Source organism: Nerophis ophidion, linkage group LG26, assembly GCF_033978795.1.
Source record: "Nerophis ophidion isolate RoL-2023_Sa linkage group LG26, RoL_Noph_v1.0, whole genome shotgun sequence".
Taxonomy (NCBI): domain Eukaryota; kingdom Metazoa; phylum Chordata; class Actinopteri; order Syngnathiformes; family Syngnathidae; genus Nerophis; species Nerophis ophidion.
In genome coordinates this window covers 17,725,102-17,743,345 of record NC_084636.1, presented here as the reverse complement: position 1 = coordinate 17,743,345, position 18,244 = coordinate 17,725,102, and the positions used below count along the sequence as shown (strand labels likewise).

General features: G+C 39.0%; 1 protein-coding gene across 2 annotated transcripts in view; it reads left to right on the top strand.

Moving 5' to 3' along the window:
• xpr1a (xenotropic and polytropic retrovirus receptor 1a) overlaps nt 1-18,024 on the top strand; it is a 227,685-nt gene extending 209,661 nt beyond the window's left edge. The window contains exons 12-16 of one of the 2 annotated variants that reach the window (XM_061887976.1): nt 7,070-7,236; nt 7,323-7,462; nt 9,039-9,263; nt 15,631-15,703; nt 17,550-18,024. In XM_061887976.1, coding sequence (XP_061743960.1) covers nt 7,070-7,236; nt 7,323-7,462; nt 9,039-9,263; nt 15,631-15,688 — 590 coding nt within the window. In that variant the 3' untranslated portion in view covers nt 15,689-15,703; nt 17,550-18,024. Of the gene's footprint in view, nt 1-7,069; nt 7,237-7,322; nt 7,463-9,038; nt 9,264-15,630 lie in introns of both variants that reach the window. The other variant, XM_061887975.1, reaches the window with a different exon arrangement.
• The last annotated feature ends 220 nt before the right edge of the window (nt 18,025-18,244 follow it).

Below are 18,244 nucleotides of genomic sequence, written 5' to 3'. Positions count from 1 at the left end.
ATGTAAACTCACTACACCGGTGAGTTTACTGACAGACATAAGTAAGAACTTTACACTATTTTATATTAGAAATGGCTCCAGCGGAATATGAATGTCCCATAACAAGAAGATGGAGAAAAAGAAGAAGCTTATTGACTACGTTTTCAGGCATGGACTACAAAGGCGGATTTGCGTAATTTTTCAGGACCTCTGCAGATCCCAAATACAGATCAGCAGGTACCAGAAGGTAAGACAAGTTGCTTTTGCATAATATTGAGAAACAAAACGCCACGTAATGTCTTACCTTATACACACACCATAATAATACTCGTATGTTGAACAGTACAATCCATCAAGTGGTGTGGCTTCATTGCGTACTGAAGTCGTACTAAAACATTTTGATAGATTTTCTAGCGCCGTGTCTAATGTTCTATATTTTCAATGGACCATATACAATATTGTTGTTGTTTACTTGAGTCCTATTGCAGTCTACACGTATATCTTATGTGTGACTGCCATCATATTGCAGTCTACACATATCTCGTTTGTGTGACTGCCATGTACTGGTCACCCTTATCATTCCACCATGTACCAAATAAAATCGCTTTTAAGGTCGGTAAGCAAAACCAGAATTATTCCGTACATTAGGCGCACCGGGTTATAAGCGCACTGTCGAGTTTTGAGAAAAAAGAAGGATTTTAAGTGTGTCGGGAAAAAAACGGTACTTAACTATTCACAGCCTTTACTCACTACTTTGTTTATGCACTTTTGGCAGCAATATGGTCTTTTTGAATTTGATGCCACAAGCTTGGCACACCCTATGTTTGAGCATTCTGGTCCATTCGTCTTTGCAGCACCTCTCAAGCTCTATCAGATGGGATGGGAAGTATTGGTTTTAATCCAGGATGTTTCCATACATTCATTTTAGTCTAGTCAGGTCAGTGACCAAGATCCCGATGGTCACTCTATCAGAGCTCCAGCATTCTTCTTCCAGAAGACCATCCATCTCTGCAGTAATCCACTAATCAGGCCTGCATGGTATGGTGTCCTTAGTAAAAGGTTTGGCAAAATGTACCTGAAAGATTCTCAGAGCAGGAGAAACAAAATTCTCTGGTCTGACATCCTGGAGGAAACCCAACGCTTTCATCCAACCTGATGCAAAGATGTATGAGCATAATGACTGCCCAAAGGTAGCTGTGCCAAGCTTGACTTAATGCTGTAATTGCTGCCAAAGGTGCATACACAAAGTATTGAGGTAATGGTGGGAAGCAGGGGCGGTTCTAGGCATGCTTATATGAGGGGGCAGTCAGAAATGTGAAGGGGGCATCATGTGTACACATCATGCTCCAGCACTTTTTTTTCTGTGCTTACAGTAGCGATGCTTTCTTCATTGAAATGGGTCTTTAGCTATGTCTCCAACCCCAACCTGGAGTAGTGGATTGCACTTTGTCAGGCCTCTACCTTCAGACCTGTCCAACTTGGGTTTCCCACCTGAAGACTAAGCTCCTGCTGGTATAGCTCTTACAGTCACTGAGGCACGCAAACCCCCTGACCACAATTAGGTGGCAATCCCTCAGGGGGGGAAACATTAACAGCGCTGCCATATTTCTGACAGGGGAAACAGGAGCAGGCGTCTCGCACCACAGAATACTCTAGCCGTGGTCGTGTGCGGTACCAGGCAGGATTGAATGATCTTAATGTTGTACCAACTGCACGCTTTGGGTAGCCACCCAGTATTAGCTGAGATGGTGCGTTGCCATTTAAGTCACTGGGTAGCTGAGCAGGCTGCTTTGGGGGAGCGCTTGTTGGGGGGACAGAGGGAGCTGGTGCAGGAGAAACAGTGCTTGCTGGTGCTAAAGGTGCAGTATTGCTATATGCTGTCCCTGATGTACTAGCAGTAGCGTCATTGCTACTACTACATGCAGGAGCAGGACTAGACTTTTTAAATACTCTGAAAAATGGATGCATTACAGAGCATTAACTTTCTCTTTGTGAGCTGCTGGAAGCTGGAGCAGAAAATAAGTAAGCTTGAACAACAACAGAAAAAACCCGCTGTGATTACATGAAGAAAAACAACAAGAGTACAGGACTACGGCCTGGGGCGGGGCTTTATGTAGGGGTCTGTCAGACACAGGTCACTTGTCTTCAGTTTGTCACATGCAGTGGACGTGGGCACTCATCTGGGCACAAAATTCATTCACTCCAATGTATGTGTGTTGCCCACTTGCTTGTAAATTGATGAAAACGGCTGTGTTTTTGTTTTTAGGTGTCTTGGTCATATCAAATGAAACTTATAATTTGTTGATTACAAAATGTAGATTAAAACATTAAAGGTTGACTATGTAGAATTACAAGAAAAACAACAGAAAAAGAATTCCAGCAGTCGATTGCCAGACCGTTGCTAAGTAAAACGGGCCATTGCTAGGGACTCCGCTCTGAACAGAGGACAGCAGAGGAGGACTGCTAAGCAGGATATATGCCATATCTTTAATTTTTACCGTCATTAACAGCATCATAAATGACTTGTAGCTTGTTACAGGGACAGTGGAGGCTCTCTGCCTTCCAAACCACTGCTGCTCAGAGCCTCCGCTGTCACTGCTCTCGTCAAGTTGTAAAAAAAAAAAAAGGAACTCCATAGCACCGAAAGTCTGCGACGATAAACGTGTTTATGACAGAAAAGACTACACAAATACACCCATCCTAACAAGTATATGATAAATGTAGACAACTTTTTCTTTTCTTTTACTTTCATACTGCAACAGTGATTGGATGTTTACTGAGGGCTGAGGTGTGTGTGCGGGTGTGTGTCTGCTGCGCTGCCTGTGGATTGTTGAATACACGCACAGCGGAGGGGGGGATAAGAGGGAAGCCGACACTACTATATCGTGTATGTCCCTTTTTCAGCGGATTTTTCCGCTAGTGCAGATAATTTTGTCAACTTGTAATGTAGTAATTTTGTGAGTTTATTAAAATTTGCTTTCTCAAATTTTGATTTGAGGGGGCAAGACATTTATTTAAGGGGGCTCTGCCCCCTCTTGCCCCTGCGTAGAGCCGGCCATGGTGGGAAAACTTATGTACATGTGATTTTTTAAATTGTATTTAATATTTTTAATACCTTTGCAAAATTAAATTAACAAAAACATTTTGCATTGTCATTATGAGGTATTGTCTCCATAATTTTGAGGACAAAAATACATGTATTCCATTTTAGAATAAGGCTGTAACATAACAAAATGTGGAACAAGTTAAGTGCTGTAAATTATTCCCAGATGCACTATAAAAGTCAAAAGTGAAACAATAAATCATGTGAACATAATGGACTTTGAAATGAAAGTACCCACCCTTTTTAAATGGCGTAGTGTGTGTCATGTATTTCTGATATGGTGGCTCCCTCTAGTGGCCAAAAATCCGTACACATCAATCAGGGGTGCCCACACTTTTACTGCAGGCGAGCTACTTTTTAATTGACCATATCGAGGGGATCTACCTCATTCATATATATCATTTATATTTATTTATTTATGAAAGATACTTTTTTGTCAACAAGTTAAATGTGTTTAATGATAATACAAACATGTGTAACACATATAGATGTCTTTTTTCACGAAAAGAAAGAATAGAAGTTGGTGTATTACCTGATTCAGATGACTTGCATTGATTGGAATCAGACAATAGTGATGAGAACGTACAAGTTTTCGAATGGAGGAGAAAAAAAGTCCTCCTTTCTGTACAATATCACATGAAAGTGGTTGGTTTTTGGCATCTTATTTATCCAGCTTCCATACACTTAACAAGAAAAACATTGGCGGCAAATTCCGTAACTTGCTTGCTTGTGCACGCCAGCTTTCTGAGACTCTTATTTTGTTAGCGCAGGCAGCATGAAGCAGCGCTTTTATTGTGAAGATAGGAAATGTGCAGTCGGTCTTTAGAGCTTTGACGGAAGGTACGGCGCGAGAGTCCGTTGAAATAAAAAGTGTTTCTCGCCTTCCTGTCGGTCATTTTTTCTTAATAATGATCTGCGTCATCTCACAAGACCCTCGGGTGCCGTGAATGTCAATCAAATGACGTCTTAGTGAAGACTGCTGATCGCTAATTTTAAGTATATTTTTTAAATGCCTGGCTGGCGATCGACCGGTAGCTCGCCATCGACGTAATGGGCACCCCTGCTTTAAATGAAGAGGTACAAAATAGAAGAAACTTAGTTAATTGGTTTTGTAAATTCATCCATCCATCCATTTTCTACTATCAAGTCTTTACTTAAATCTTTGTCATCCCAAAAAATGAAGTCTGATCCTATCAAATATGGTGGAGATGAACCAGAACATAGATGGTGAGAGAGCAGGTCGAGCATTATTCATCATCCATCCATGTTTTCTGGGACTTTTGCTTTATTTTCAGTATCGGTGAGTCCAACAAGGATCATGTTTATTGTGCCAAATAGAAAGCTGCATTCAATCATAATCAATAGCAAGACTTGAATGGAGTTTGACTGTGTCAAGTTAAGACATTCTAGTACTTTTAACATTAACATTTAAGCGACTCTACATATGGTATGATGTACATTGTTGCCTCACTATTTATATAGTTTTGACCCAATGTAAATTGGGGGAATATTCAAACTTTTTCCATTATTGTTTTTCACTGAAGAGATGTGGTGTTGTAATACAAACTGGAAAAAGAAAAGTTCAAAAACATAATCAAAGCCCAACATTAAATAAATGACATTCACAACCTTGATGAATGAATGTAAATGTAATGGAGTCCAGCTGATGTGGCTCGGACATGTGGACGTTGGTAAACCTCACTCCAGTACATACCTACACACTCAAAGTCTGTACATCCATTGTACAAACATACATATACATATACACATACTGTACATATACATACTGTGTTGGATCCATTGTGGATTGAACTTTCACAGTATCATGTTAGACCCGCTCGACATCCATTGCTTTCCTCCTCTCTAAGGTTCTCATAGTCATTATTGTCACCGACGTCCCACTGGGTCATCATTGTCACCGACGTCCCACTGGGTGTGAGTTTTCCTTGCCCTTATGTGGGCCTACCGAGGATGTCGTGGTGGTTTGTGCAGCCCTTTGAGACACTAGTGATTTAGGGCTATATAAGTAAACATTGATTGATTGATTGATTGATTTACTGTACAAACATACATTTCACATACTGTACATATTCAGTTGTGCTCATATTGTTTACATACCCTGGGATAATTTATAATTTCTTGGTCATTCTTCAGAGAATATGAATGATAAATATATGATATAGCCATCACTCCAAATGACTTTGTTCCAGAAGTTTTGAGGCTTGTCTCTGTGCTGTTTGGCGTAATGTAAGCGGGATACTTTGTGACATTTGCGCAGCAATGGCTTTCTTCCGGCGACTCGACCATGCAGCCCATTTTTTTCAAGTGCCTCCTTATTGTGCATCTTGAAACAGCCACACCACAAATTTTCAGAGAGTCCTGTATTTCAGCCGTAGTTATTTGTGGATTTTTCTTTGCATCTCGAACAATTTTCCTGGCAGTTGTGGCTGAACTCTTTGCTGGTCTACCTGAATCCTTCATTTTCCACTTTTTAATCAGCGTTTGAACACTGCTGACTGGCATTCTCAATTCCTTGGATAACTTTTTATACCCCTTTCCTATTTTATGCAGTTCTATTACCTTTTCTCGCAGATCCTTTCAGAATTGTTTTGCCTTCCCCATGACTTAGAATCCAGAAACATCTGTGCAGCACTGGATGGAATATGCAATGGTCTGCCAGAAGCCCAGAAACTCACTGACCTTTTATACACACACATTAATTACAAACAGGTCACAGGTGAGGATTGGAACCTTGATCAGCCATTCAAACCTATTTGTGTCAACTTTTATGCAAGTTATCAGATCAAAGTCACTGGGGTATGTAAACGTTTGATCAGCGTCATTTGGGTACTTTCTTTTGTCATTTTAATTTAAAAAGAGTAAACACAGTTGTTTGCCAATAAATAGCTTCATACAACCATTAAGCATGAGTGGAAGAAAGGTTTTTGTGTTATCATTCATATTCTCTGAAGACTGGCCAATAAATCATACATTCTCCCAGGGTATGTGAACTTATGAGCATGACTGTACATTCACGGTACAAACATACATATACACATACAAGTACATATACATAAATACATTCATGCACATAATCATGTTTCATCAAACATAATTAATGTCGTCTCCCTAGGGGAAACTGGTTAACACACAACACACTGACAAAGCTTAACCTATTGTGACCATAACAATCTACAAGGTTAATACAGTTCGCTTGTCCTTCTTCCCCTCCATTGATCTGCTTTCTTTTGTATTTTAAGTTATCATTTCATATATGTATTGTTGTGTTTGAAACAATTGCAATGATGATAATAGAGGTAATTATTGTTATTATTCATGATCAATAGTGCTATTTCTCTTGGTATTTGTACTGCTCCATTTGTAGTATAATAATGCTGATTGTAATTTATGTATTATTTATTTCACTAACTGCTTCTTTGCTATCACTTTTACCATCATATTTGAATATATCCCATTTGCTTTTATTGTTGTTGTTATTATTGTTATTGTTGTTTGCTGTGGCCGTTGTCTCTCTGTTTTATCCCCTTCTTGTCCCCGCAATTTTCCCCTCTGTCTTCCTTTTTTCTCCTTCTAGCCACTCCTGCTCCGGCCCGGCTGCACCAAATAATAAAATAAATCCAGTTAATAAAGTCAAATACAAATGAGGCGAAAAGGAAAGTATCCCACACTTCTCTTTTAAAGTACATATGTACAGCTGATATGGCCATCTACATCAACTATATGATTTGCCTGGGTAGCTGGACCGGACAAAAAAAAAAAAATAGGTACACCTCACTCAATAAAAACCTCAAGACAGTGCGAGCTATTCGGTTGACAAATCGGGTTTTTAGTGTGGTAGCTTACACGCTTGTCTCTCATGCAAGCGACCCAGGTTGGAGTCCCGTGCGAAACAGGAAGCAGGGACTGAACCAGACCTTTGACTGTAAGTGTAGATGTAATACAAACAGTAATGTGTGTGTTTTCCAGAGCAAGGCCACACAGATGCAGACATGTTCTTCTACCTGCTGGTCGTCTTCTCCTCTATAAGCTCCTTGTACACACTGATCTGGGATCTGCGTATGGACTGGGGTCTGTTTGACCGTGGAGCTGGAGAGAACACCTTCCTTAGAGAAGAGATTGTTTACCCACATAAGGTACTGTGGTTTATTGTCGCGTAGAACTTCTCCATGCACGAAGCCGCAAGACTGAGTCAAATCCGTCACCTTTTTTGTGTGTGTAGGCCTACTACTACTGTGCCATCATAGAAGATGTCATCCTGCGTTTTGCCTGGACCATCCAGATTTCTCTGACCACGATGACCAAGATTCACTCAGTGGGTGACATTGTGGCCACTGTGCTCGCTCCACTGGAGGTCTTCAGGTAAACTTGCCTCTACACAAGGCCTGGGCAAATATTTTGACTCAGGGGACCATTATCTATTTATCTATCTATCTATGTGTACATATATATATATATATATATATATATATATATATATATATATATATATATATACACACACACACACAGTGGGGCAAAAACGTATTTAGTCAGCCACCGATTGTGCAAGTTCTCCCACTTAAAATGATGACAGAGGTCTGTAATTTTCATCATAGGTTTACTTAAACTGTGAGAGACAGAATGTGGGGAAAAAATCCAGGAATTCACATTGCAGGAATTTTAAAGAATTTATTTGTAAATTATGGTGGAAGGAGGTTTTATGATGGAAGGAAGTTTTGGCTCAAAATCTCACGATACATGGCCCCATTGATTCTTTCTTTAACACGGATCAATCGTCCTGTCCCCTTAGCAGAAAAACAGCCCCAAAGCATGATGTTTCCACCCCCATGCTTCACAGTAGGTATGGTGTTCTTGGGATGCAACTCAGTATTATTCTTCCTCCAAACAGGACGAGTTGAGTTTATACCAAAAAGTTCTGTTTTGGTTTCATCTGACCACATGACATTCTCCCATGTGCTCTCTGGCAAACTTCAGAAAGGCCTGGACATGCACAGGCTTAAGCAGGGGGACACATCTGGCACTGCAGGATTTGATTCCCTGTCGGCGTAGTGTGTTACTGATGGTAACCTTTGTTACTTTGGTTCCAGCTCTCTGCAGGTAATTCACCAGGTCCCCCCGTGTGGTTCTGGGATTTTTGCTCACCGTTCTCATGATCATTTTGACCCCACAGGTTGAGATATTGCGTGGAGCCCCAGATCAAGGGAGATTATCAGTGGTCTTGTATGTCTTCCATTTTCTGATAATTGCTCCCACAGTTGATTTTTTCACACCAAGCTGCTTGCCTATTGTAGATTCACTCTTCCCGGTCTGGTGCCGGTCTACAATTCTTTTCCTGGTGTCCTTCGACAGTTCTTTGGTCTTGGCCATAGTGGAGTTTGGAGTCTGACTGTTTGAGGCTGTGGACAGGTGTCTTTTATACAGATAACGAGTTCAAACAAGTGCCATTAATACAGGTAACGAGTGGAGGGACAGAAGAGCTTCTTAAAGAAGAAGTTACAGGTCTGTGAGAGCCAGAGATCTTCCTTGTTTGAAGTGACCAAATACTTATTTTCCACCATAATTTACAAATAAATTCTTTAAAATTCCTGCAATGTGAGTTCCTGGATTTTTTTTCACATTCTGTCTCTCACAGTTGAAGTGTACCTATGATGAAAATTACAGATCTCTGTCATCATTTTAAGTGGAAGAATTTGTACAATCGGTGGCTGACTAAATACTTTTTTGCCCCACTTTATATATATATATATATATATATATATATATATATATATATATATATATATATATATATATTCAGCGGCTCTTTTCTCAAATGTGGAACAAATTAATGAAAGGTAAGCAGACCGTGTATGCTGTACTGTTACAACACCATTGTAAAGGCAATTAGCATAAAAGAGGATCACTCATACTGTATCATGACCGCCTTCATCCTCAGGCGCTTTGTGTGGAACTTCTTCCGTCTGGAGAACGAACACCTGAACAACTGCGGTGAGTTCCGTGCGGTGAGAGATATTTCCGTGGCACCGCTCAACGCCGACGACCAGACGCTGCTGGAGCAGATGATGGACCACGACGACGGAGTCAGGAATCGTTCTGGCAAGAAGATGTGGAAGAGGTCCTACAGCCTCTCGCTGCGGCGCCCTCTACTGTCCGCCTCGCAGTAAGACGTTCACATAAACACCTTGACAATGGAGCATTTAAAAATAAAAATAAATAATTATTGGCCTAATAATAGGTACACACGCACAGTCCATGATGAAAACTCACAATCATCCACTTTATGTGTTCCAATGTGGTTTTTGATTGATTGATTGATTGAGAAGTTTATTGAAATCTTAAAGAATTGAATCCATGTAATGCTTTAAAAAGGCAAATGGTTGGCACAAAAAGCTAAAAGGCTTGTTTCCATTGTGGACCATTAAATAGTCATCACAGTTGATACATTCAATAATAATATATATATAATATATATATATATATATATAACCTGTAATATGGCCTTTTTTAATATCTCGATATTTTTAGGCCATGTCATGATACAGTATCTCGATATTTTGCCTCAGCCTTGAATGAACACTGTGTACATTAAACATTCTTGTTCATACTGCATTAATATACGCTCATTTTAAACTTTCATGCAGAGGGAAATCACAACTAAGTCAATTGACCAAAACTGTATTTATTAAACAGTTATTAAGCAGTGGCACAAACATTCATGTCATTTCAAAACAGAAGGTGTAAGATTGTCAGACATTTTAAAACAAGCACTTTTGTGCATGATGTCACTAAGATGACTTATCAAAACAACACTAAATTAAAGTGCACTTTTTGTACACAACGCCACTACAATAGTTTAAAACAAATAAAGTGCACTTTTCTGCATGATGTCACAAATAAAAATGAGCTGCTTAATAGGAAATCAAATAGTGTATGTCCTTCGCTATGTGGTAGTTTCCTGCGGACGTTATCTTCTTCTGTTGTTGACTATTTTTTTCATACGGTGTTGATAATGGAAATGGTGGCACCAAACAGAGATGTTAATATGCGGAGTTTCGAGCACTCTTCATTTTCTAGCAGGTGAATTTTTAAATTATGCTACATATTACCAGTAATGCTACTTTTTGTAGCAACGCTTTTGCCCCACACTTGAAATATTTTCTGTTCGACATATTCTCACTTGAAGCCGAACAACCGCCAGACGATGGACCCCCTGCGGTTTTTCTTGGGAATTGATTCTTCCTTCATTTGTTACCAGATTCGCACCTTCTTTTCCTTGTATTACCACTCGCACCACAGCTAACGTTACCCATGCCGCTACGTCTCTGCTCCGGGAGTGCGTATACGTATGTGACGTATAAGAAGGTGCGCTTATTTTATGTCTTTGTGAGAAGGAGAGACAACATAGAGCGAGAAGAGGCTGTAGTGCAATGCCCGCAGCTAAAAGCGACTGCGTGAGAAGGTATACTGGAATATCACGATATAGTCATTTTCTATATCGCACAGAGACAAACCCGCGATATATCGAGTATATCGATATATCGCCCAGCCCTACCTGTAACATGTATATAAGAAATACGTTAAAAAAAATGAATAAACTATGTACAGTATACATATCAGGTGATTTGAAAAACAATATGTACAAAAAATAGGGGGGGGGGGGGTAAGGATATATACACTATGTACAAGCCTATGCACATGTTGACTCCAAGAGTGTGCAAAACATAATGAGAAAATATCTATACACTATAACCACATATAAACCTGTTTGATGCTTCGGAAAGTTGTTGGGCATCAATTTTGGTGCAGATCAGATAGAGCAGTGGTTCTCAACCTTTTTTCAGTGATGTACCCCCTGTGAACATTTTTTTTAATTCAAGTACCCCTTAATCAGAGCAAAATATTTTTGGTTGGAAAAAAAGAGATAAAGAAGTAAAATACAGCACTTTGTCATCCGTTTCTGATTTATTAAATTGTATAACAGTGCAAAATATTGCTCATTTGTAGTGGTCTTTCTTAAACTATTTGGAAAAAAAGATATAAAAATAACTAAAAACTTCTTGAAAAATAAACAAGTGATTCAATTATGAATAAATATTTCTACATATAGAAGTAATCATCAACTTAAAGGCCTACTGAAATGAGATTTTCTTATTTAAACGGGGATAGCAAGTCCATTCTATGTGTCATACTTGATCATTTTGCGATATTGCCATATTTTTGCTGAAAGGATTTAGTAGAGAACATCCACGATGAAGTTCGCAACTGGAGAAAAGCCCTGCCTCTACCGGAAGTAGCAGGCGATGACGTCACATGTTGATGGATCCTCATATATTCACATTGATTTTAATGGGAGCCTCCAACAAAAACAACTGTTCCAACCGAGAAAACGACAATTTCCCCATTAATTTGAGCGAGGATGGAAGATTCGTGTTTGAGGATATTGAAAGCGACGGACAAGAAAAAACGAAAAAAAAAAAAACGCGATTGCAATCGCGTTGCATTGAGACGGATTCATATGTTTTTAGAGACTTTTACTAGGATAATTCTGGGAAATCCCTTATCCTTCTATTGTGTTGCTAGTGTTTTAGTGAGTTTAACAGTACCTGATAGTTGGAAGTGTACGTCCACGGCCGGGTGTTGAAGCGCAGTGTCTCGGGGAAGTCGACGGCAGCTGTACGGGAGGCAGAAGCTCAGCTGATATCCGGTAAGAGGCGACTTTTTAACCACAATTTTCTCACCGAAACCTGCTGGTTGACATGTAGTCTGGATCCATGTCCGTTCTGATCCATGGAAAAGTTTCACCTTCGTGAATTTTAAACAAGGAATCACCGTGTGTTTGTGTGGCTAAAGGCTAAAGATTCCCAACTCCGTCTTTCTACTTTGACTTCTCTTATATTAATTGAACAAATTGCAAAAGATTCAGCAACACAGATGTCCAAAATACTGTGTAATTATGCCGTTAAAGGAGACAACTTTTAGCTGTGTGTGTGTGCGCAGCACTCATATTCATACCAGCCCGTGACGTCACGCGTACACGTCATCATTACGCGACGTTTTCAAGAAAAAAGTCCCGGGAAATTTAAATTTGCAATTTAGTAAACTAAAAAGGCCGTATTGGCATGTGTTGCAATGTTAATATTTCATCATTGATATATAAACTATCAGACTGCGTGGTCGGTAGTAGTGGGTTTCAGTAGGCCTTTAAAGTGCCTTCTTTGGGGATTTTAATAGAGATCCATCTGGATTCATTAACTAAATTCTAAACATTTCTCCACAAAAAAAGAAATCTTTAAGGTCAATATTTATGGAACATGTCCACAAAAAATCTAGCTGTCAACACTGAATATTGCATTGTTGCATTTATTTTCACAGTTTATGAACTTACATTCATATTTTGTTGAAGTATTATTCAATAAATATATTTATAAAGGATATTTGAATTGTTGCTATTTTTGGAATATTTAAAAAAAAATCTCACATACCCCTTGGCATACCTTCAAGTACCCCCAGGGGTACGCGTACCCCCAATTGAGAACCACTGAGATAGAGGTTGAGCTGAGGCAGGATTTTATGGCAGTTTTAAAATTTAGTACGGAAGTTCGAATTTTAAGGTCTGTTGGTAGTGCATTCCACTGTGTGGTGGCAAAATAGTAGAATGCATTTTTTCCCATGAGAGTCTTGAAGTTGGGGGGACGAGGTCTGAGGACCTCCCTCTCGTGTCGTACCTGTGAGTATCACTTACTCTGGTGAAATAGTTGGACAGGTACTTGGGGACAGTTTCTCTGAGTATTTTGAATACCAGACACATTGCAATTTGGTGTACGCTTTCTTCAACTCTAAGCCATCCCTTTTTTGGTAAAGTGGGCTTGATAGGTGAGTCCTGCAAGGCAGGTTGAGCGGGAGTCTCACCATTTTGTTCTCGGAAGTTTGCAGTTTTGTTTTTAGTGGCTTGGGGATAGTGGTCAACCATGGAGGTGCAGGCGTAGTCAAAATGACACTGTATGAGGGCACCGGCAAGGGTTTTAAAAGTGTATCGCTGGTGATAAATGCATAAATTCCGCACAAAAATCTAGTTTTATCATTGATCTTGGTGATTGGGGGACAGCGTGGCGCAGTTGGGAGAGTGGCCGTGCCAGCGACTTGAGGGTTCCTGGTTCGATCCCCACCTTCTACCAACCTCGTCACGTCTGTTGTGTCCTTGAGCAAGACACTTCACCCTTGCTCCAGATGGGTCGTGGTTAGGGCCTTGATGGCAGCTCCCTCCATCAGTGTGTGAATGTGGAAATAGTGTTGTGGAGAGAAGGAACCGACGGGCCGACAGCGAGATAGGGAAAACCGTGGTCCTACTCAAGATGGCGGCCAGGAGGCGGAGTATGCAGCGCAACGGAGAGGCGGGGCGTGCCTGGAGCGACGCTGCATACTCCGCCTCCTGGCCGCCACATTGAGTAGGACCACTGTTTGCCCTACCCCGCTGTCGGCCCGTCGGTTCTGTCTCTCCACAAGTGTCAAAGCGCTTTGAGTCCCTTTAAGGCAGAAAAGCGCTATACAAGTATAACCCATTTATCATTGCTTGTAAAGCCATTTTTTCACCCGAAAAAATAGTCGCTCAGTCAGTGGCTCTCAAACCTTTTTCACCAAGTACCACCTCTTTTTTTTTTTTTTTTGGTTTTTTTCGAACATGAACACACTTACAGCATAATACATCACACAATTTCATATCATTTCTCTATACATCCTGTCCTAATAGGAGTAGGAAGAAGCAAAGCTTATTTAATCTTACCCCTTTCCCACTTTAGAGTGTTAACAAATACATACGTTGATTTATTGACTTCTTTTTATAGCACAATGACATCAGTGAATGATTAATACAGCAGTTTTTTGTCATAGATAATTAAGTCAGTCATGATAAACATACTGAGATTAAGAATATCCCATTTTCAATAAGGTTGGAAGTGTTTCTCATAATTCTTCTTTTTACTTTGTAAGCACTATTAATTTGAACAACCTCTTAAACTGGATCGTATCAGTACAATGTTTAACTTGTTTACTTAACCCATTCCCTAATTTATTACCACATACAGATGTGCTAAAGGTTTTTAGTGGTGTACCAGCAAACAAATGTTTTAAATTAGTTTTTCCTCTTAGGTTATTTTCTCCTCTTTACTTGAGAAGAATTGCTGTACATTCTCCAACACTTGGCTCTTCAAGAACCACCTTAATGACTATCATTGAAATACAGTAGCGTAGTAGGCCTAAATACTCATTAAAACAAGGCAGAGATTTTATTTACCAAGTATATTTATTATTTTTGGCCACTGTGACATTATACACAGTTTGAACAGTAACACTATGTTTCAATTAGGGTTGTCCCGATACCAATATTTTTGTACCGGTACCAACATTTATTTCGATACTTTTCTAAATGAAGGGGACCACAAAAAATAGCATTACTGGCTTTATTTTAACAAAAAAAAAATCTTATGGTACATTAAACATATGTTTCTTATTGCAATTTTGTCCTTAAATAAAATAGTGACTATACAAGACAACTTGTCTTTTAGTAGTAAGTAAACAAACAAAGGCTCCTATTTATTCTGCTCACGTATGCAGTAACATATTGTCATTTCTCATTCTATTATTTTGTCAAAATTATAAAGAACAAGCTGTGAAAAATTATTATTAATCCACTTGTTCATTTACTGTTAATATCTACTTATTTTCTGTTTTAACACTATCTACACTTCTGTTAAAATGTAATAATCACTTATTTTTGGACGATAAAAAAATATCGATGCGATCATAGTAGTATCGACTAGATACCCTATTGTACTTGGTATCAATGCAGTGAATGTCAGGTGTAAATCATCCCATGGCATTTGTTTATTCAGGCGAGCTAGCTTTTGTTAGAGGGGACAGTGACGCATGTTTCGCTATTCCTCGTCCTGCAGGGATGATACTTGTAAGAAACTCACTTTATTTGTCGCCATGGAAGCTAGGATTAGTAACTTAGAAGTAGCTAAATCACTGCTGACTACGGATGGAAATTAGCCGCTAGCCATGTCTTAAAGCACCTCTTCTTGAGGTCGTTTCGGTGTTATAACCTCACCTTAATTGTCAGTTTTTAGGCCAAAATGTGTCCGTTCTCCCTTTTCTGTCTACACACTGTCTGCTTGAAAGTACTCCGTGATTGTGCACTGCCGAACATGCTCCTCTGCTTGTAAAACCAGCAATGTCATGACGGGATGGCGCGCCGTCATGCCCGTTAAAAAAATAAAAAGGGAACCCGCTACTTTTCAAACAGAGTATAGTACCGTTTTTGATTCATTAATACTACTGGTATACTGTACAACCCTAGTTTGAATATTTAATTATGTTTTTTTTTGGCGTACAATTAGTTTGAGAATAACTGCAGTAACGTGTACAGATATTTACTGTGTATATTTATATCCCTGAACAACGTATGTAAAGTCTCTTAATGTACACACAATATGTCTCAACAGATAAACTTGCTCCTCTTTTTTTTACAGATCCAAAAAGGACACAAAGGTTCTAATTGAAGATACGGATGATGAGGCATTCAGCTGAATCCCCAACACGCATGCACGTACACACACACACACACACGCACGCACGCACACAGACACACACACACACTTACATACCTACGCACACACAAACCTGCACACAATACTTACGTTGATCTTCTTTACCATCTCTAACGTTCAGTCCAAACCAGGGGACCCCAGACTACGGCCCGCGGAAACGAGCCGCCAGTGTCCAAAATCCGGCCCGCGGGAGTTAAAAAAAAAAAAAAAAAAATTTTTTTTTTTAAATATTTTGTCCTAAAATCTGGCTTTTCTAATCCATTTTCTACCGCTTGTTACTCTCGGTGTCTCCTAGCCACTCAGGCAAATAGTATTGTCTAAAAATGCATTTTCCCATCGATAAGTTCACATAATTTAACTCAATGCGGCCCCCGAGTCAAAAAGTTTGGGGACCTCTGGTCTAAGCGTTCAGAAACTATCGCTGTGCAAGAAAAAAAAAGTATGTATTTAAAGAATGTATTTCAAAAATATATTTCTTTTTTTTTAAAACCTTTTTTTTTTATTGAGAAAACAAAGGCGAAGAAAAGAATGTATGTCCAAATTGTGTAAGTTTGCTATTTCATGCGAAAAAGAGGATGGTTAAGAGAATGGTCCAAACATATTTTAATTTACTGTAACACAATTTAAAAACATTAAATTAAACTAATGTTTTTCCACGTGTTTTGGAAATTTAAAAACAAAACAAAACAAAAAAACATTCTATCACCAATTAGCTCCACTTTTTATTAGAAATCATTCTAATAATGGCAAAAAAAATTGATGAATGTATCGCCGACTTTTTTTATTTTAATAATTTTTTTGTAAATCATGTTTTTTTTTTTTTAACCTTCCTCTTGTTACCATCTCTTATGTGAACGGGTCGGTTTTGGCCCATGTCTTAAATCAGCTGTAAATTACACTAAAAACTATTTGTTTCTCATCTCTTGGTTACCTTGTTAGGCTTCCTTATCCATGAAAATATTGGTTTTAATATTTTTGGTGTGGGCCATCGGGCCTTTTTTTTTGTCACTATACCCCTCGATTTCAATTTTAAAAATGGTAAAATGAACCTTAAGAGAATCGTATAAATAAATAAAATGTTGTGTTACCTGACTATTACTGAGGGGTACTAGGACACATCTCTTAAATAAATTAGTTTTATTAATTTTTTCATTTTAATAATGTTATACTGAATTGACCTCACTTGTTTGTTTTTGTACTGGAAAACAAGGTAAAATGAGAATCCCCTAAAGCTCACATGATTGGGAGAGGAGCTGGCTGTCAGTGTGTTCGGTTTTGGTTCTAATTATTGCTTGATAATCTTATGTTTATAACTGGGTGGAAACCGACCCTAACATCACCAAGGTCATAAGTTTAACCAGAACATTTTATGATTTAGTGGAAAAAAAAAAAAAAAAAAAAAGTTTTGTTTTGTTGAAATAGAGGTCCCTGAAAAAATCAAAAAGCCTTAATGCAAAAAAATAAATTTATGTGCTTCTTTCATGCATTTAAAAACTAAAACGGGTCGATGCCGACCCTAACACAAGACGAAGGTTAAACGATGTCTCTTAATAAATAGATTTTCATTGCACAGCGACATAACCAGTGAGCCTTCGTGTCCCCCTTAAATTAACACACACACACATACACACACACACACACACACACACACACACACACGCACACACACACACACACGTCATGATGTGGACATCCAGACAAAATGAAGCACAAACATTGTATCACACAGTACAAGACACAACACACAACAACAAACCGCACTGCCACTGATCATCTTCCGTTTGTTCTCTCACTCTCTTTTAGAGTTGCCATTGAATTTAACGTTTGCTTTTATTTAGCAGCGAGCTGCGTCGACGACTGTTTACATACCCTTTGGACTCCTGCAGGATCCAAGGGGACCAAAGACTTGTAACAAATACTCAGCAGAGACCTGAAGAAGGACTCTTTAACACGCGGCATATCAAGAACAAATCAACTGGTTTGACCTCTGATTATTTTCTACTCCTTCCTTTGTGTTGCTTTTATTCAATTGACCTTTTTCTAAGCCATACCGTGCTGTCACGACAATGCTGTGGAGGCACTTGCAGGAAAAGTGCATTTAATATACAAAGTAGTTGTACACGACAAGGGATGTTTTTGACACCAATGTAATATAATTGGACATAACACTTTGATGTGCGTTAATACTGTACTGTTTTTGTCACGTGTTGTTTCTACTCGTAAGACCACACAAAGATGTGTTTTCTAATGTTTTTGGACACATTTATACTCTATTTCTTCTGATTTGTGCAAAATGAATGGCTGTGCTATCTTTAAGTGCTCCGTGCATGTTGTTGCATCGTTGCTCTTTGCATTAACTGCCAAAACTAAGAATGTGTCTACTTATGTCCGCTTTAAGTCCGTCCTGCACTGCACACTGTTCATGTCCACACTCAAGTACGCCTTCTAACCATTGAAGCTCCTTTAAAGGACCCACAGGCTCAAGATATCCGAATTTTCTCCAACAAGTCATTTTTATATATTTTTTTGCTCCGGA